At 44.5% G+C, this 21,315-nt stretch overlaps 1 protein-coding gene across 4 annotated transcripts in view; it reads left to right on the forward strand.

The window, feature by feature from the left end:
* Positions 1-21,315, forward strand: part of ERBB4 (erb-b2 receptor tyrosine kinase 4) — an 873,292-nt gene that overhangs the window by 649,151 nt on the left and 202,826 nt on the right. For all 4 annotated transcript variants that reach the window (XM_082228041.1, XM_082228042.1, XM_082228043.1 and 1 more), the window contains exons 7-10: positions 2,941-3,082; positions 10,153-10,266; positions 15,340-15,466; positions 20,310-20,383. In XM_082228041.1, coding sequence (XP_082084167.1) covers positions 2,941-3,082; positions 10,153-10,266; positions 15,340-15,466; positions 20,310-20,383 — 457 coding nt within the window. The remainder of the gene's footprint in view (positions 1-2,940; positions 3,083-10,152; positions 10,267-15,339; positions 15,467-20,309; positions 20,384-21,315) is intronic.

Genomic DNA, 21,315 nt, shown 5'->3' on the forward strand with positions numbered 1-21,315 from the left:
TCAATATGGTGCCCACTTAAACAGAACCAGCCTTTACCATTCGCTCCTTAAGTTGATTCAGGGAAATCTGTGTCACTCTTCCTAACTTTGCTGTAGTCCTAGCTGACACCCTGTTTCCTGATGAAGGCTTCTAATGCTTTAAACAATGGCATGTTTAAACTCTATGATTCTATGATTCTATGTCTGACAATAAACAGAAACACTTGCTTACAAAGGCATCCCCTTGATCTCTCAATCCGACTCTCCTGTTTTAAATTGTTTTGTTGTTATAATGGGATTGTTTTAGTTCATATTTTAATATTTTATACTTATAAACCATGCAGAAATCTACCTTGATGTGGGGTGTGTGTGATTTATATTATATTATGTTATATTATATTATATTATATTATTATAATTTCAATTGGTGTAGCCCAGGGGTGTCCAACTTCCAAGAGACTGTGATCTACTCCCACTATACCCATTGGATTGACCAAAGTTGTTGAGTTGTTGAGCTTTTTTTGGTGGGGGAGACCAGAGTTGTTGAGCTTTAGGGATCGATCGACAGTTGACAGCAGGGAGAAAGTGCTTCTTGCTTTCAGTTCATGGCAGGCCATGCATTCCTACTGCGATTGGCTTGGCACCCCGATCCCCTAAGTCTGCTTTGGCAGGAGAGCACAAACAGTAAGTACACTGGGCACTTGCCGCTAAACCAGCAGCACAACTGTCAAGGGATACCCAATTGCCTCCTGCCATGGAAACCTCTGCTCTTGAGCAGTGTAGTAAACAATGATGGTAGCTTTTCTTTTATCACTGCAAGGACCTCCATCGTACTGTGGAAAGGATAGGGAATAAGCATTGCCACAGAAACACGGTTGATTGCTACTGCTGTCTTGTCACATTCAGAATAGTCAGTGCAATGGCATCAGATTTGTTTTTATGCTAGTGCCAACAGTGGCGGTTCATCCTATTTTGCCACCTCCCACCCTGCGAAGCCTTGCGTACCAGGGTTGCAGTGGTGGTGGCTTCAGGCAGGATCTCACAAGATCTTGTGGAACTCTCATAAGAGTTCCGCAAGATCTTGCGAGATCTCAACAGAAGCCACCACCACAGCTGTGCAACCCCCATGATGGCAGGGGTAGGCATAGTGCCTGCAGGGGCACCACCCCATGGGATTTTACCACCTGAGGCTTCACTCGGCCTCAAGGGTGGACCAGCCTGGGTGCTGAGTACTCAAGGCACAATCCTATAAACTAGCGTATCAGCACAGAATATCGTGATCTGAGGCTGGGATCTGGTCTCAAGAGCAACTATGGAATGTGTGCATTTAGGCCTTAGAGTCCACTGCTCACCCAGAAAGGACTGTGGTGTTAGCTCCTGCCATTTGCTCATGTTAGGTCACTGGAATAGTACCTTTTGCCTGTTGCACTTTAGGTTCCAGCTTCTCCAGCCTTCAGCAAAAATTTAAAGGTCCTCTCTTGATGATCATCACATGGACGATGTTCTTCCATTATGCCTGTCATACCCCAGCCCCCTAAGCAGAGACTTATAGCTCTAAGTCCTATAAACATAACATGAGCTGTGCAGGGTCGGACCATAGGCCCACCTGGTCATAGAATCATAGAACCATAGAGTTGGAAGAGACCACAAGGGCCATCGAGTCCAACCCCCTGCCAAGCAGGAAACACCATCAGAGCACTCCTGACATATGGTTGTCAAGCCTCTGCTTAAAGACCTCCAAAGCAGGAGACTCCACCACACTCCTTGGCAGCAAATTCCACTGTCGAACAGCTCTTACTGTCAGGAAGTTCTTCCTAATGTTTAGGTGGAATCTTCTTTCTTGTAGTTTGGATCCATTGCTCCGTGTCCGCTTCTCTGGAGCAGCAGAAAACAACCTTTCTCCCTCCTCTATGTGACATCCTTTTATATATTTGAACATGGCTATCATATCACCCCTTAACCTCCTCTTCTCCAGGCTAAACATGCCCAGCTCCCTTAGCCGTTCCTCATAAGGCATCGTTTCCAGGCCCTTGACCATTTTGATTGCCCTCCTCTGGACACGTTCCAGTTTGTCAGTGTCCTTCTTGGCCTCCCGTTCCCACAGTGGTCAACCGCACGCCTCTGGGAAGCCCCAAAGTTAGACTCCTAGCTCTCGATCCTCAGCAGCTGGTATTCAGGGGCATGGTGCCTGTGATTACTTGGGGGTAATATGCAGTCCTCATGATGTGTTATAAGAATATTATTTAAATTTCTCAAATTAGACTTCAATTGAATTTGATGACTCAGGAACTAAAGGTTATTATTTACGTAGAGTGAATACCGTATTTTTCGCCCTATAAGACGCACTTTTTCCCCTCCAAAAATGAAGGGGAAATGTGGGTGCGTCTTATGGGGCGAATGCAGGCTTTCGCTGAAGCCTGGAGAGCGAGAGCGGTAGGTGCGCACCGACCCCTCTCGCTCTCCAGGCTTCGCGGACCTCTCGGCAAGCAGCGGGAACGTTCCCGCTGCTTGGGGAGAGTTGCCGGCATCCCGAAGCCTGCGCGCGCTGACCTCAGCGCGTCCAGGCTTCGCGGATCTCTCCCCAAGCAGCGGGAACGTTCCCGCTGCTTGGGGAGAGTTGCCGGCATCCCGAAGCCTGCGCGCGCTGATCTCAGCGCGTCCAGGCTTCGCGGATCTCTCCTCAAGCAGCGGGAGTCACCGCTGGGCTCCCACGGCTTGCAGAGAGCTGCCTGTTTGGGGGCTGGGGTCGGGGGAAGCTCGGGCTGCCCCAGCCCCGCGCCTGGGGGGGGGAATAATTTTTTCCCTTTATTTCCCCCCCAAAAAACTAGGTGCGTCTTATGGGACGGTGCGTCCTATAGGGCGAAAAATACGGTACCTTAAGAAACTATTGTTATTGTCAAGGGTCTGTTTATTAAATGCCGATATAAGCTCTGGTTCAAACTGTTCTTTCCTGTCTTGCAGGCTTGTATGAATTTTAATGACAGTGGGGCTTGTGTCACGCAGTGTCCGCAGACTTCAGTTTACAATCCTGCCACCTTCCAGATGGAAAACAACCGAGACGGCAAATACACCTATGGTGCTTTTTGTGTCAAAAAGTGCCCGCGTAAGTTACAGGAGGAGGGTTGCCTTTGTTCCATGAAGGGCAACTGTTTCAAAGTGTCACCGCAGAAGTCTTTAAAAATAATAATTGCAAAGTATGCCAAATGTACGGTGAAAATGATGAGAAAGCACCCTATTTTCTTCAACAGCAATATATTGGAAGTTATAACTTACTCTAAGAATGGCATTGTTGAATGCTGACATTTTAATAACACCCTATAACTTAGAGCCAAAAATCCATGATAAATGTTTTGGTTTGTGTGGTCAAAATCTCAGCTTCCATCCAGCAGCAGATGTCAAATATGGAGCAGATTCTAACATTTCCTTTCTTTAAACAAAGTCTCATTTTCATTTCCCCTCAAACATAAGTGGAATTTTTTTATGTTTGACCTTTTCTTGAAATTCAAGTGTGTGGTTTGGTAATGTGAGTCAGAACAGGCTCATTGCTATCAAGGCACACTAAAATATTGCTCCCAACTCCCAACATTACAATGGCTACCGAGGAGGTTTCAGTCAGTTGAAAATATAAAGTACTCCACCATAAATGCCTTTCAGGTACAGACTGTTAAACTGGATTACTAAAACTATTTATATGGACTGTTCCCAGTGGGAGTAGTGCAGAGTAAGTGGCTAAAATAATGTCTTTCCGATAGATCCTAATGATGATTTCTTCTGACCCCCTGAGGCCAGCCACCCACTGCCAGTGAAGATAGCAAGCATTATCACATTGCCAGAGCATTTAGCATGTTCTGTTGCTGCGTAGGCCTGCGCAAGTGGATGTAAACTGAAAGCATGCAAACAACCCTTTACATGTTCTCATTTCAATAACATCTTAGGGGATCACATATACTTGATATTTGAATATTTTGGGGTTTAAGGGTACAATCTTTTAAACATCAATTAAAGAAATTGAGGGGGGATCTGTGTAAGGGAGTTTCTTAAGGATGGGCTAGTATAATTGTCTATTGACTTAAGTGATGGAATAGATGTGTAGAAATGGACATTGCAAAACAAACAACAGTGGTGCCTCACAAGACGAAATTAATTCGTTCCGCGAGTTTTTTCGTCTAGCGAATTTTTCGTCTTGCAAAGCACGAAATCCCATAGGAATGCATTGAAATTCAATTAATGCGTTCCTATGGTCAAAAAAAGTCCAAACAAAGCCAAATTTGGTACAACAAGAGTTTATTAAGTGCTCTTTAAAGTCACACATACTGTAAAGAGCATTTCAAAAATTCAAGGAACAATACATTAAGTTTCTAAACATGACAGAAAAACATTTAAAAATCAACAAAGTGTACAGTACATTTTCTAAGACTCTGGGGGACAACTCGAAGAAGGTTCCTCTTCCACTCTTTGCTTCTTGCTGAAGAACCTGTCCATGGTCTGCTGCTTCATCCGTCTTTTCAGCACCTCCCTGAAAGGCGACATGACCCTTGTATCAAAAGTGTTCACAAGGTCATGTGCCACGTGCTTGTCAGGGTGGTGCCGCTGTGCAAAAGCCTGCACATCTTCCCACTTCAGGCAAATGTCCCTCAGTTCTTTGGAGGACAGCCGTTCCTCAGTTGCTTCCTCCTCTTCCAGCGAGGCCTGCTCCTGTGCAGCCTCTGCCTGCAGTTCGACCAGCTCCTGGGTGGTCAGCTCGTGGTCGTGCTCCTCCACCAGCTCGCAGACGTCCTCCTCTGTGACCTCCAGGCCCATGGTCCTCCCCAAGGCAACAATGTCCTGCACCACTGTTGACTCTGGTGCATCATAGAATCATAGAATCATAGAGTTGGAAGAGACCACAAGGGCCATCGAGTCCAACCCCCTGCCAAGCAGGAAACACCATCAGAGCACTCCTGACATATGGTTGTCAAGCCTCTGCTTAAAGACCTCCAAAGCAGGAGACTCCACCACACTCCTTGGCAGCAAATTCCACTGTCGAACAGCTCTTACTGTCAGGAAGTTCTTCCTAATGTTTAGGTGGAATCTTCTTTCTTGTAGTTTGGATCCATTGCTCCGTGTCCGCTTCTCCGGAGCAGCAGAAAACAACCTTTCTCCCTCCTCTATGTGACATCCTTTTATATATTTGAACATGGCTATCATATCACCCCTTAACCTCCTCTTCTCCAGGCTAAACATGCCCAGCTCCCTTAGCCGTTCCTCATAAGGCATCGTTTCCAGGCCTTTGACCATTTTGGTTGCCCTCCTCTGGACACGTTCCAGTTTGTCAGTGTCCTTCTTGAATTGTGGTGCCCAGAACTGGACACAGTACTCCAGGTGTGGTCTGACCAGAGCAGAATACAGTGGCACTATTACTTCCCTTGATCTAGATGCTATACTCCTATTGATGCAGCCCAGAATTGCATTGGCTTTTTTAGCTGCCGCGTCACACTGTTGGCTCATGTCAAGTTTGTGGTCAACCAAGACTCCTAGATCCTTTTCACATGTACTGCTCTCAAGCCAGGTGTCACCCATCTTGTATTTGTGCCTCTCATTTTTTTTGCCCAAGTGCAATACTTTACATTTCTCCCTGTTAAAATTCATCTTGTTTCTTTTTGCCCAGTTCTCTAATCTGTCAAGGTCGTTTTGAAGTGTGATCCTGTCCTCTGGGGTGTTAGCCACCCCTCCCAGTTTGGTGTCATCTGCAAATTTGATCAGGATGCCCTTGAGTCCATCATCCAAGTCGTTGATAAAGATGTTGAATAAGACCGGGCCCAAGACAGAACCTTGTGGCACCCCACTAGTCACTCTTCTCCAGGATGAAGAGGAACCATTGATGAGCACCCTTTGGGTTCGGTCAGCCAGCCAGTTACAAATCCACTGAGTGGTAGCATAGTCAAGACCGCATTTTACCAGCTTTATCAGAGTCACTTGGTGCCACTTGGTGCCACACAGTCCAGCCACAGGCTGCGCCAAGCGCAATTCAAATTTCTCTGGCTGATCCCGTTCCAGGCCGTGGTGATCATCTTCAAGCAGGTGACGATGTCGAAGTGGTCCTTCCAGAATTCCCGTAGGGTGATGGTGGTGCAATCAGTCACCTCGAAGCATCGCCTGAAAAGCTCCTTGGTGTAGAGTTTTTTGAAATTGGCGATGAGCTGCTGATCCATCGGCTGGAGCAGTGGCGTGGTGTTAGGCGGCAGGAACATGATGCTGATGAAGCTGAACTCCTCCAACAAGTCCTCCTCAGGGCCTTAAGGATGAGCAGGAGCATTATCCATCAGAAGCAAAGCCTTCAGCGGCAGGTCGTTGTCCAGCAGGTACTGCTTGACAGCAGGGCCAAAAGCAAGATTGACCCAGTCCACAAACAGTACACGTGTGACCCAAGCCTTGCTGTTGGATCGCCACATGACACTCAGCCGCTCCTTGTCGATCTTGTGTCTCTTGAAGGCCCGTGGGTTCTCCGAGTGGTACACCAGCAGGGGCTTGATCTTCAGGTCGCCGCTTGCGTTGGCACAGAAGAGCAAGGTCAGACGGTCCTTTATGGGCTTGTGGCCAGGCAACTTGGCCTCCTGAGTGATGAAAGTCCTTTTGGGCATCCTCTTCCAAAACAGCCCGGTCTCGTCGCAGTTGAAGACCTCACAACCTCCAGGAACTCCGCTGCAAAGTCTTCAGCCGCAGAAACATCAGAACTGGCAGCCTCTCCATGCCTGACTACGCTGTGGATTCCAGATCTTGTCTTGAACCAGTCAAACCAGCCTCTGCTTGCCTTGAAGACTTCTGGCTCGCCTGAGGTTCCTGGTTGTTCCCGGATGAGGTTTGCGTGCAAGGCCTTGGCCTTCTCACAAATGACGGCCTCAGTCACTGTGTCCCCTGCACGCTGCTTCTCTTCTAACCACATGAGCAGCAACTTCTCCACCTCCTCCAGAACAGCTGGGCGGTTCTTCACGATCCTGGTGACTCCCTTGGCTGCATCAGTCGCAAGGATCTTCTCCCTCATCTTCAGGATGGTCCCGATGGTCGATGGATTCCTCCCGTACTCCCTGGCGAGGTCTGTCACACGGATTCCACCGTCGTGCTTCCGGATGATCTCCTTCTTCATTTCCAGCGTAACCTTCGCCTTCCTCCCCTCGCCGGCCTCTGCATCAGCAGTCTTCTTGGGTCCCATGGCAGCACAGTTCCTACCTTCGCAACCCCCCCCCCAAAAAAAATCAGTGCTTCACATCCAAAAAATTCAAAAGCACCCAGCCACCCACCACACAGAAATTCAAACCCAGAACCAAGTCCTTGAATTCCAAACACCCCAACCCAAAAACCCCCAAATCTTTTTAAAAAGTTTAACTTACCGAATGGCTGCAAAAGAAGTTTTGGAAAAGCTTCAAAAATACCAAAGTCTTCAAAAACCTCAATTATTCCCCTAGCTACCCACCACACAGAAATTGCAAACCCCTCCCCAACTGTTGCAAACCCCTCCCCAACTGTTCCCCCAGCCACCCACCACACAGAAATTCAAATCCAGAATTTTTTTTAAAAAAACAGCAGAGTAGCCCAATGGTCACAAAAAATCATAAAAATGCAGAAAAAAACACACAAGCTTCCAGATTCTTGCAAACCCCTCCCCAACACCAAGTCCTTGAATTCCAAACACCCCAACCCAAAATCCAACCCCCCCCAAAAAAAAAAGTTTTAAAAGTTTAACTTACCAAATGGCTGCAAAAGAAGTTTTGGAAAAGCTTCAAAAATCACCAAAGTCTTCAAAAACCTCAAAAAAGGTTACCACACCACGTGCTATGAGTTGCTCCTCGAAGTCAAGTCGCAACTGCACCTCTTCAAGCAATGCACCTTGGTATTAACGGTTTTAAGAAAAAGGAAACAAACTTGCAAGACATTTTTGTCTTGCGAAGCAAGCCCTTAGGGAAATTCATCTTGCGAAGCAGCTCAAAAACCGCAAAACCCTTTCGTCTAGCGAGTTTTTCGTCTTGCGAGGCATTCGTCTTGCGGGGCACCACTGAACCCAGTTTTTTCACAGCACCTGCAATCACACACAGTGCCTTTCAGTGTAGTCACTGAATGATGTGCATATTATGTGTGAAATTGTTCTTTCTTGACAATCTTTCCCAATTTCATTGTTGTGTTGCATTTTTTTCTGATATAAGTAGCTCTGAGCATGCTACAAGCAGAAAAGTATGGTGCATGTACTGTAATAATATCCAAGAAGTGAAAGCAGTGCTAGAAACTGAGATATGAAAGCTAGGAGCTAAATGGCAACTTAAATGTAGGTTATGGGTGCAACAATGAAATGTCCAGGCTCAGTTTTTTTATAACAAGAATATGAAGCTGAAAATGAAGGAACTACAGCTAAATTATTATGTTCATTTTTCACGTGGTCTAGTCCTTCCCCTGCCCACCCCCCTAATATTCTTGAGAAGGTCTCCTCTCCAGTCTTTAGATAGTAGCTGGAAGTGGGGAGACAGAAAAAGGTTCTCCTTTCCTTCCGCTCTGCAGTTTTAATCTGAAATCTTAGGCGCAGTACAGCGCCCAGAGCTGAGAAACTGCTCGCAGTAGTGAAATTCCCTGTCACAAAATGCACCTAGAACAATGGGAGTTTCGAATACTGAGCGAAAGGCAGTGCCCATTTTTCTGGCCCTCATATTATTTTTTATTCACAACAACCCTGTGAGGCAAGTTAGCTTGGGAGATAGTGGCTGGCCAAGGCCACTCAGAGAGCTTCCTTACCCATTTGAAGCTGAGTCTTTCCAGTCCTAGGCTGACACTCTCAACACTAGGCCACATTTGCATAGCAAGCAGCACCTGCTGAAATCCCCTCTTCTACATAATTATTAACGGTGCAAGAAGTACAAGGTGCTATCCTAGTTATGTGAAGCAGCTATAGACATATGTTTTGCATACATCAGGTTCAATCCCTGTCATTTCCAGTAAAAGGGGCATTTCATTGTAAGGTTGGAACAAATCCCTGCCTAAAAAGCTTGAAGAGGCACTGCCAGTCAGAGCAGAGAGTACTAGATTAGACAAACCAATGATCTGGCTTGCTGTACAATATCTTCATATTACCATGGATCCCAGAACCTGGTGTGCTTTGTCAGCACCAGCATAATAAGCTAGAATCAGGGGAAACTTTGACAGTTAGTTGTAATGATTTGTGGTTAAGTAAAAAAAGGTATGGGACGTGGGTGGCTTGCCGATCAGAAGGTTGGTGGTTCGGATCCCCGCGACGGGGTGAGCTCCTGTTACTTGGTCCCTGCTCCTGCCAACCTAGAAGTTCGAAAGCACGTCAAAGTGCAAGTAGATCAGTAGGTACCGCTCCGGCAGGAAGGTAAACAGCGTTTCCGTGCGCTGCTGTGGTTCACCAGAAGTGGCTTAGTCCTGCTGGCTACATGACCCGGAAGTTGTACGCCGGCTCCCTTGGCCAATAAAGCGAGATGAGTGCCGCAACCCCAGAGTCGGCCACGACTGGACCTAATGGTCAGGGGTCCCTTTACCTTTACCTTAAAAATATATATACATAAGTTTATTATTATTTTTTTATACTAGAGCAGCATTTTGCTAACTAGTTGTGGAAATGAATCCCACATTTAGTATGCCTAAAAATATACATTCCCATTTGGTCGTTGCTTTGAAATTTAATTGCCATTATCTACAAAATTGAATATCCAGATACCTTCTTTTCTTTCTTTCTTTTTTGTCTGTATGAGCATAAGACTGAGATAATTCAAAGCATCTTTTATTTTATCCAGTGGTTGGTATACCAGCTTGGCTGTGGCCGTGTATCCTTTGATGCTAAAATAACATTTCAAACATTTTCCAGAATACAAACCTCATTAAGATGGAGTTACAGCGTCAGCATCTCAAGGGAAATGAAACTTTTAAAGAATGTTGAAATTAGCAACAACATAAAGCAACAGGGATACAGGAGAATGTGAGCTTAGAGAAAACTTCAAAAGATAAAACGCAGTTCTGAGACAAATACATAAAAATGAATCTTGAATGCAGTAGCAGAAAAGAGGGACCCACATCCCATTTCCCCCCACACCTCTCTGTTTTAAAAAGGGATGCTCAGAATATCCATTGTGTGGTGCTTGTAGATGGTTTTCTTTTCAATAATACATTTCCTCTTTTTTTACCTCCTTCTAGATAACTTTGTGGTTGATATCAGCTCTTGTGTGCGTGCCTGTCCCAGCCCCAAGATGGAAGTTGAAGAAAACGGCATTAAGACATGTAAACCATGCACTGACATTTGCCCTAAAGGTAGGCTGCTCTTCATTATACTTCTGACCTTGTGTGCTGTGCATTGCCATGACATAAAGCAAGGAACTAATTTGGAAATGGCATGAAACTAGTGAAACCTGGATGCAGTATGGGGCAGGCTATGATTACTCTCCTTGGAACTGGGATACTGATCTCTGTGGGCAGTCTGGTATGGAGATCCTGTCATAAGGTGTTTCCTCATTTAGCCCACTAGAGTAGCGTTCTTCAAGAGCTGAAACCCACTTGGATTCCCAGCCTGAAACACGGGACCCACTTCTGAGCTAGGGAGGGTGCAAAGCTTCACCTTAGCCCAAAGGTGGCAACTGCATTGTGAGCCTTTTCTCTTTTGTGTGTACATTGCTCCACTGTGCCTCCTCCCCTTGTCCCTGCAAGGAAGACATGAAGCAGCGCAGCAGCAGTGCCTGTCCAGTATTTGAGTTGAGAGGGGGAGGAGGCCTCCTTCCTCAGGAAAAAAATGGGGGGGGGGAGAGAGAGAATAGTGCCACAGTTGGTCCATAAGTGTCAAGGTGGGAGTTGGGAGCAAGACAGCAATAATTCACAATGTGTCAGTGAAGTTAACTAAAAAGCTCAGGCCAAGTGATCACAGCAGCTCTTCCCAGTAGGTCTGGTTGCAATGAGGCAGATGTGAGAGTTGAAGGCCTTCCCACCACTCTCTAAGGTGTCTCCTCCCCCAGGTCATTTCCCAGCAACCTGAGGCTGCTTGTCTGGTCTCTCGTTGCTCCTCCCTCTTCATTCCTCTTCATGTTCTGGGAGACAGGACCTGCCCATGGCAGGAGGGCGAGAAATCCTGGCTTCCTCATCAGCCTGACTCATCTCTGCCTCTTGGCTCCCCTTCTCTCCAGACTCTGATTCTCGGCTGCTCTCTGCCCTAGCCTGATCCTGCTCACTAAACCCTGTTACCTCTTCTGCTTCTGACACAGCCTCCTCTCAGTCTGCTCCCTCTTCTCCCTCTGACCTCACATTGTCCAATCCCCTGGCTCTGAGCCTTCTTCCCTTGGGGGTTCCCATGCAGGGCCTCCCACCACTCTGCTGCATCCAGCCAGTCCATAACCCACCTCTTGAAGATCAATAGGCTAGAACAGGGTTGGCTAATCTGTGTCCCTCTAATGTTGTGAAGCACCCTGAGATCTCGGGCAGTATACAAATTTAATAAGTAAATAAATAAGGTTGTCAAAACAGCTTCAATCACCACTGACCTTTGGCTGGGCTGGGACTGGTGGGAGCCCAACAAAATATGTAAGGCTACAGTTAGGGACGCGGGTGGTGCTGTGGTCTAAACCACTGAGCCTAGGACTTGCCAATCAGAAGGTTAGCAGTTCGAATCCCTGTGAAGCTCCTGTTGTTCAGACCCAGCTCCTGCCAACCTAGCAGGTCTAAAGCACGTCAAAGTGCAAGTAGATAAATTAGTATCGCGCTGGCAGGAAAGTTAACGGCGTTTCCGTGCGCTGCTCTGGTTTCTCCAGAAGCAGCTTTGTCATGCTGGCCACATGACCAAGAAGCTGTCTGCGGACAAATGCCGGCTCCCTCGGCCAATAAAGTGAGATGAGTGCCTCAACCCCAGAGTCGTCCACAACTGGACTTAGCGGTCAGTGGTCCCTTTACCTTTACCTTACAGTTAGCCACCCCAGCACTGGAGGATACAACCCTGCCCACGCAGAAGGATATAACCAGAGAGCTCTTCTATCTTTAGAGTACGGGTGTCAGAATACAACTGGGCATAATAGCAACCCGGGTTTTTCTTGTTCCCAACAAAACGGTGGTGTGGAGGGCATGTAAAATGCAGCACAGGTGAGTGAATTGAATCCTCCCTCCATCTGTAGCCTCCCACCAGAAATTGCTATTTTTAGCCATTTTCACCCCAGCAGGGATTACTTCCAGTTTTGGAGCACAACTGTGGGGAAAAAATATTTTTAAAACTAGGCTTTAGGGGTGAAGGGAGGTTGCTTGCTGATGGAGATTGTTCTTCTCAGCCCTCTCCCAAGCTGTGCTTTAAATTGCTCCCCACTCAGAAACTTCATAGGGATTTGGCAGCAGATCTGTTTGGCCCTCAAGTCTAAGACGCCTGAGGCTCCCCAATACAACTCATAACAACACCTGCGCATAATTTTGAAGGTCTGAAAGTCACAGGTGCCAGAGTGGCTTCCTACAGAACTAGTAAATTCCCTGTTGAAATTGTGTTAGCTTCCTGGGATTTTAAGCCCCTGCCATTGAGGTAAACTTTGTGTTTTCCATGTATGCAATACAGTTCCCATATATGTAAAGTGTCATTGATTCAGCGTGCTTGTTTCAAACCCTAACCGTTGGGGATTTATTGAACGGTGTTAATCCATCTTCATTTACCTGCTTCCTGAACTGAGATATGGAACTGAAGGAGATAACAAATGTTATCTACTCCAAGCTTTAAAAAGAAGACAGGCTATATACCCATATCCATGTAATAAAATCATTTCTTTTTAGACATCCACACAACATTAAGCTGTGTTAGCTCTCATGGAAGGAATATGCCTATTTTAGTCCAGTTTTATGTCTTCCATGGTAAAATACCGCAGAGGAAAACCCAATTGTGGAGGTTAAAGAAATGTGCAGGCTTTTAATAGGGGCTTCAGATTCATTTTTTGTTTTTGTTTTTTAAAAGGACTTTTGGAATCAGCATGCTCTGAAATGTATCATAATGCTTACTGGTATAGATCATTTCTAATATTTAGCTTGAGGACCTTAAAAACCTTTTATAGCCATACTTCTTTGACCCAGTTCTCACCCAGGTGGCAGAGCTACATCTGGGCTAAAGTACTTAGAGACTGCAGGTGGGATCGTGCATAAATGAATGTTCCCCATTAAACTGCCATGGCTATACAAAAAGAACTACAGTATTGAGGGGAATGCTATATATGAACATAAGAAGCTGTTTTATACGGATTCACATCAGTGGTTTGTATGGCCCAGTATGGCCTACTCAGCTCAGGAGAGGTCTTATCCAACGCTGGTGCCTGAAAGCCTGGTCTTTTTTGCATGCTAAGTATGTGATCTACACCTGTCCTCTCCCTTTTGCTAAGATTCCTCTCCTTGATGTGTAGTTTTCTATCGGAATACCTTGGTATGGAGGAATTATATGAGCCCTACTTGCAGATACAAGCAGCCCAGCCCAGATGCTCCCGAAGGAGAACTTGGTCCCATTTATTAGTGGTGTCATGTTTGGCTTTTCTGATCCAGATACTGTGAAAAAGGAAGGTGTTCTGAGACTCAGGTTTCCAGGGGCAGATAATTCCTTTCTCATGCAGCAGAAGAAGGAATACAGAGGAGAAACATGTAGACTCTAGTGACAGCAACTGTACCTTGGCACTTTGCCTTCCCAGCATCTAGCTTGTCTACAGAACTACAACGGGTGATGTCTAACTATGGCATACTCGAGATAGACCCATTGAAACCAATGGACAGGTAACAGAAGCCCATTCAGGGTCTGCTCTGAGCATGACAGGATTCAACAAAGCTGTTGCATGTGGAATGAGGTCTGCTTGCACAGTGGGACTTTCCTCCTCTTCTCCTCCTGTGGGAAACTCTTCACAAACTAAACCTGTTTTGGAGAGTTGTGGGGAAACCCAGAACAGGCTTAGGGGGCTTGGGGGGAACTGCACAGCAGAGGAGAAGGGGACCAACGAGCAGAAGTGATGGGACCTTTGGTCCATAACATCTGAAGGGCAACTTGTTGGTAGACTGTGTATGTGCAGCCATGCTCACCACATTATATGTGAACAGGGTAGGTGTGTCACATCTGCCTGCAACATCTGGTTAGGCTCATGTGAACACAGACAAATGTGCATAGACCTAGGTTCTGCATGCACAGGCATCGGCTACCCTGCATTCAACCAATCCAAGTGGCTTTCAAATAAGTTTTAACTTTTGTGACCTAACACTTTTCTATACAGACATACATATTTAGATCTCTAATGTAACAAAATGGATTTGAGCATCTTAGCTGATCACATGGCTGCTGCTGGGCTTGTCACGATGAACCATTGTAGTTTTATTCTAGGTAAGAGGCATCTTTCCGGAACAATTTTATAAAGAAATATTTGAGGCAAGGGACAGTTCTTTAGTTGGTTCGTCTTAGCCTTTGTAAAGCAGAGAAACAGAAAGAGAAAAGTAAGTAGTAAACCATGCTTGGAAGTAGGACAAATTAATACTAGCCAGGTCCCATTGCCTAGGCTTGAGTTCCTTCCTTTTTACATGGTTCTGGTGGTGCTCACCTCCCAGGCTTCCTGCTTTCTCCTGCATGGTTGGTATCACTGCATTTGAACATCAGATCAGACTCCTAGCACTGCTGCCATAAAAAAAAAAAAATCCTTGAAACACACACTCCATAAGCACAGACACTTAGGCAGTTTAAAAATAATAATGGCTTGTTAGGCTACTCTAAGTATTCTAGCACCCTGTGGCCTTATGCCTTCATCAGCTTCAAGAGTGAAATAGGTAGGACTCAAATGGAAATTTCTGAAACATCTGAAATTAAAATGCACCCACAAGGAAGGGAGATGCTGGTCACACTCTGGGGAAATAGATGACTTTAGATGCCTGTGATTTCAACAGCATATGAAATTTAGTCATCACTATCTCCTTGGCTTCTTAGAACACAAATCCCTTTCCTATCTTTTTTCCTTTCCCACCGCCTGCAGACTATCTGTCTCCCTGCCCTTTGTCCTTGCATGAGGGATTTCCCAGCCTGCTTCCACATGGCCTTTCAGCTCCTCTACAATATTAGCTTTAACTACGTCTCATATATAATCTGCTGTCCATAGATCTATGGGTTTTCTTTCCACTTGAACCTGTAGCTTCACAGAGTGTCAGCATTCTATGACTGATCTTTGCTCCTCAGTCTGAGATGGACAGACGCTCCTTGCTCTCAGCCCAATTCCTGGAAAACAGGATTAATTACCCTTCCCCGCTGCCTCATTGATTTTAAGCCAGTACAAGCACAATGGCGTAATGCACTCAGTGATTTACAAGAGATCCAAATATATGAATGCATATTTTTTACAAAGTTGTTTATTTTTACAGCATGTGATGGCATCGGTACAGGAAGTTTGATGTATGCCCAAACGGTAGACTCCAGCAACATTGACAAATTTGTCAACTGTACCAAGATCAATGGGAACCTCATCTTCCTTGTCACTGGGATTCATGGGTGAGTGCAGATAATTATAACATGCTGCATCTTAGTAACACACCCACCTAGTTTGTTCATTTTCACTTTTTTGGTCCCTAAATGTTGGGATGGACTATCAGGCCAGCATTGCTTCTTCTGAGAATTGTATGAGATGGAGCTGTGTATTGTGCTCTTTCCAGCTTGGCCCAAATTTTCTGGTGGTATAGAGGATGGGCTCCTATGACATAACAGTAATGTCTAAAGGGGCCTTTTGACTTCTAGATAGTGGGGTTGAAATCCAAGTTCTGCTCATTGCTAGCACGGCCTTTGCCTTTCTGTCTGTAGAATTTGATAAACCTGACCAAGACTGCTGAGGCACAATGTGAGCCCATGTTGAATGAATGAATGCTGTGGTGGGAAACTTATTGATCAGTCTCAGGGAAGACAAAGGGGCTTATAGAGGGCATGCAAGGACTTACAATAGCTTATTGCCTTTTTTCAGTTCTTGCCTTTCTTGCATGCTGCAATATGAACAAAATAAACATTTGGAGCATCAATGCAAGTTCCACCTGTTTTTATCTCTCTGGACTCATCCAGACTTGCACTTATTCTGTACTTAGAAAGCACAAGTTCAAGCAGTTGTCCCATTGCCTCTCTGCTTTCCGTTGGAAAACCTGTACATTAGCAATAAATTGGGGAAAAACTCGATTGAAAACTCTGATTCAGTGATCGAGGTCGGGTCTGCAAGGGCATGTCTGGAGGAGCCCTCTGTTCCTTTGTTCTGGCCTGATTAGTTTCCAGATTTTGAGTTTCCAGATTACCTAATCTTGTTTCCAAAGTGGCATTGTGCTAACAATGTGTCATTTTTAATGTTGATTTGATTTCCTAATTTTTTTTCCCAGACCACTGGGTATGTGAAGTTTACTTCGGTGTTCAGTTTTTGCCCCCCCCTTCTTATAGTTTACCAATGTGCATCAGGGCCCATGTGCATTGATTACATCACTGTGCAAAAAGGAATCCTATTTTAATCATGTGATCACATAATGATGCCTTTTTGTGCTGATTTAATCACTGTGGCTATGCACTACTGTGCATTGGTAACATGTAAGTAGAGAATGTGGGGTGGGTGCAAACTGCAAACAGCATCCAATTGTACATGTCCTAATCTGAAATTAATTTTAGGAATTAACCGAGCTGAATTTTAAGGCAAATGGGTCGAAAACATAGTGGAGCCATTTCAACAAAATAAGTGTAACACTGTTGTCAGGCATACAGATCTCCTACCTGCAGCCCTTCTTGTTGTGTCCAAAATGTCACGTGCCTTCCAGCTCCTGAAAGAGCATCACTCCTAATATACTGCCAGCATCACATTAAATCAATATTTTAAATCATATGTTTTAGAGGGCATTAAAATTATTTAAATTTGGTCTTTAAAATATTATTGCTACGAAGTTTATGTGCAATCTTGAAGTTATAAGGAAAGTATAACTGAACTGCACATTATAAAAAGTTGACAGTGTAAAATGGTAACCTGGAATATATATTAGCTGTTCATAATGTTAATTTAGAGTATTTGAACATATTCTTGCATTCAGGATTAACTCTGTTATTCAACATTTAAATAATAGGGAACTTTCTAGTATATAATATTAGGGACTCACTTAATAGCTAATGTTAAAAAAATATCAATATATATTTAAACTTATTAAATCGAAGGCAGCCTTGAAACATTAGGAGGCTGCTTTATGCCAAGTTAAATTATTTGCCCATCTAACCCAAATTGTTTATGCTAATTGGAAGTGGCTCCCCCTGCTCTCAAAGAGAGGCCTTTCACATCACTATAATGCAGAAGAATGTGAATGATGTACTGTACCACAAATTTATTTTCCTGCACTTCTTTGTAAGAAGAGTCACCACCAAGGCTTTTTTTCAGCCAGAACTTGCTGGAACTCAGTTCTGGCCCCTCTCAGGTGGGCGCCATTGCCATTCAAAGAGAACAAGGGAGGTGTTCATAGTGAGTTCCGGCACCTCTTTTTCTAGAAAAATAGCACTGGTCACAACCATAATCTACTAGTTCATTCATTAGGCAGGGAGCTTCCCTCAGGATAGCAGAACATGCCTTTAACCCCAATGTACAAATTTCTATTTTCAGTATCAAAAGTATATATACATGGACAAAGTTAGTCTATACCATGCTTCAAAGCCCCTTTCATGCCACTAATTTCAAGGTGCTCCATCAGCTACTGTCAGGTCTCGGGATTATTATATTTGGAGCAGGAATGATCATTCTTGGTCGATTCCATAAACATGCTCAGGGTACTCATTTGGGTTCTTGGCTGGTTCCACACAACGTTTGTAAAGCAGAGAAATTAGAAGTTGTAAAAGGTCCCGCAAGATGAGTCACTGCTGCATGCTGGGACAGAGAGGGAGAGGAGTGAGGCAGTGGCAAGGTCAGATCTGTGCAAATCCAGTGCTTCTGCCAACTTGGTTCAGGCTAATCCTGGGGCTGTTATTTAATACAGTAATATATCTGATCACTGCAGTTTTTGCTGAAATTATTGTAAGCTATGTAAACTTCACTGGTGCTGCTATAGGTTGTCACTCAAGTTTTTGTCATTTGTTGGTTTGCAGTGCTAACCATAGTCTCAAACCCAACCTATTGTTTGAACTTCAAAACATACTGGCAAACTTTGGTTTAGGTTAAGGATGAGCAGACTTACCATTACTTTATTGTTCTGTGGGTTCACTCTGCACCATGCTGCACTCCTTGTGTTCTTTTTAACTGGGAAAAGTCTAAAATTATGGAGCTGGGAGTTGCACAGTTTACCACAACATCCAGGTTCTTTTGTTCTCCCCTTCTGTTGCCAATGCAAATGGGCATATTGAAAGGGCAGAATAAAAACCAACCGTGGTGTGCTTGTATGCATAAATGCATCAATATTCTTTTGTGCTGTGCTTTATGCTGTATTCTGGGGGTACCTCATTAGAAAAAAAAAAATTGAATCAACTGTACCTAAAGGCAAATCAATGTTTTCTTGTTGAGGCATTATATCTAGGTGGAGAACCTACACACTGTTAATGTAAAGGAGTGAAAAGGAAGGAAAGAAATATACCACCTGTGTATGGTGCTCTGAATGGAACAGTATACCGTATGTTTCTTAGTGCATCAGTTCCACTTTCAGAACAAGACCAGGTAATCTGGAACTCTGAAAGTTCTGCAGGTATTCAGCTGAAGTGAATTTGACAGGCACCCTTAGCTTAAAGCTACTTTCATTTTCCATCTGCTCACCAGCCACACCATCCTGCTTATGGTACACTATTCTCCTGTGGCAAAGTAACAATGGTAAATACAGTGTGTAAATTAAGAAATCACATCAAGCTGTCCTTAGCAGAAGCCATTTCTTGTAATCCCACTTCAAACTGTGGTTTCCAAGTCTGGTTTGCAGGATTTGTGAGTTCAGACATCACAGCAAAACACGATTTGAGTCACTCTGTCATGCCGTGCCTTTACTAAAGACGTGCACACAGGTTTGAACTTTTCATGCCTTGCCTTGAAGCAGACCCCCGCCTTTCCGCTGGCAGTCCTTTCTTGGGAGCTTCACACTGAGCAGAAAGTGTAATTAAAAACGATAATCCTGGATAAATCCTGGTTGCATGAAACAGATTGTAAGCCATGGTGGGGGGTGAGGGAGCCCTAAACCACAAGAATTAATTGTATAATATTTGGCTAATCCTTTGGGCTTTCTTTGAATATTCCATTTCCCTCCTGCTAACATCACTATAAATTGTAAATGTAAAACTGAGTCCATGAGTCCTGTCTGCAAGCCTTGTCCAACTGTTTCCTATACTCTTTCTGGACTTCCAAAGGGCAGAAAAAGAGTTGCCTACTATGTGCCTCTCACAGTCTTCCAAGTGTGTTATTATTATTATTTCTATAATCACAGGCTTGTACAAGAAAAGTAGAGCCTGACTCTAAAGGGTAATAAAAGTCATTTATTTGCATACTTTTCTGTGAAGGCTTCCCCACACCAAAAATAGATGTGCACTTTTCACAGGATGCTTTTGCTTGTCTTTTCTTATTTCAGGGTGTCCTACATTAATTGGCACAAGAGTCTTTGGCTTTTAAGACTGGCTGTGTCAAATCAGTTCAAAGCTTACTGAAAGGAGGCATAAGTCCTGCTCTCAAAACAAACCACACCTTAATCGCAAAGAGTGAGAACTGTTGCAGTGTAGTGACCAAGATTGTGAGTTGAAAGGAAAGAGAGAAGGATGCTTGCTCACATTCTTCCAGTTTTAATATTCTTTCCAGAAGGTGCACCACCAAGCCACCTTTCCTCCATTTTTGATTTTCAGATTTTGTCCTAGTGGTTTTTCTTCAAATTCTCTTGGGAAATAAGCCAAACTATTTCCAGGACTTATTGCAAGCTAATTGGAGTCTCCAGACTCCACACACAAGCCTTCTCCCCTCTCTCAGCCACCCCTTTGCCTCCTTCCCCCTCCACACTGAGCCTCCATCCTGCCTTTTGCCAGCAGCCACCCCCATGTTCTCTTACCTTTCTTCACCATACCTGAAAAAGTCTGGAGAAGGAATTGGATAGGGCCTCAGAGGAAGTGTGTACCAGGTCATTTGGCCAAATAACAACCAGAAAATGTGTACATTGAAATGACCTACTATATTAGGGGTTCCTCCAAAATGACAGTCAAGTCACTGTCTCTGTGATCCGTCTGTTGGGAGCTCTAAGCTCTGTTAGCAGTGCTCTCCTGGGCATCCACTTCAGGAAGAAGAAAGGCAAAGCTAGTTTTCTACTCCCAGGATATGGTGGGAATCCTTCACCATTCTTCCATATTCACATCTTGACAATGTGTCGTTATTCTCTTCCAGGGACCCCTATCACACAATAGAAGCAATTGACCCTCAGAATTTAAATGTCTTTCAAACAGTGAGAGAGATAACAGGTAACCTACAATTATGATACTACATCATTTGTGTTTTCCATTTTTTTAGAAAAGCTACTGCTTACATAAATGAGCAGAGGTAACAGTGTAGCATGAAAAAGAGGTTTGTAGTACAAATTTTACCTCAACCATAAATTTACAAGATGGCAGTGAATATTGTTGTAGTGATTGCTGTAAGTGAAGTGGATTGAATATTTTAAAACAGCATATACATACAAATTATTATCCTCATCATCAACAACAATGTTATCATTCCCTTTCTCTGTGCTTTTAAGATGGCTGTGTTGAAAGCTTACTACTAATCCACTGGTTTATCAAGGCAATGTCCTTAAGACGGTTGTTTCAGTGAAAGGATGCTCTATTTCAGTGCACGTGGTAAAAGGCACAGGATGATGCCCTGTCAACTTGTGCTACTAAGGAACTCAGTGCAGCTGTGGGACCAGCACCCAGACAGGATGGTCTGCTCTGGTCAGACCTCACCTGGAGTACTGTGTCCAGTTCTGGGCACCACAATTCAAGAAGGACACTGACAAACTGGAACGTGTCCAGAGGAGGGCAACCAAAATGGTCAAAGGCCTGGAAACGATGCCTTATGAGGAACGGTTAAGGGAGCTGGGCATGTTTAGCCTGGAGAAGAGGAGGTTAAGGGGTGATATGATAGCCATGTTCAAATATATAAAAGGATGTCACATAGAGGAGGGAGAAAGGTTGTTTTCTGCTGCTCCAGAGAAGCGGACACGGAGCAATGGATCCAAACTACAAGAAAGAAGATTCCACCTAAACATTAGGAAGAACTTCCTGACAGTAAGAGCTGTTCGACAGTGGAATTTGCTGCCAAGGAGTGTGGTGGAGTCTCCTTCTTTGGAGAAGCAGAGGCTTGACAACCATATGTCAGGAGTGCTCTGATGGTGTTTCCTGCTTGGCAGGGGGTT

This window comes from Podarcis vaucheri (assembly GCF_965113315.1).
Source record: "Podarcis vaucheri genome assembly, chromosome: 1".
Taxonomy (NCBI): domain Eukaryota; kingdom Metazoa; phylum Chordata; class Lepidosauria; order Squamata; family Lacertidae; genus Podarcis; species Podarcis vaucheri.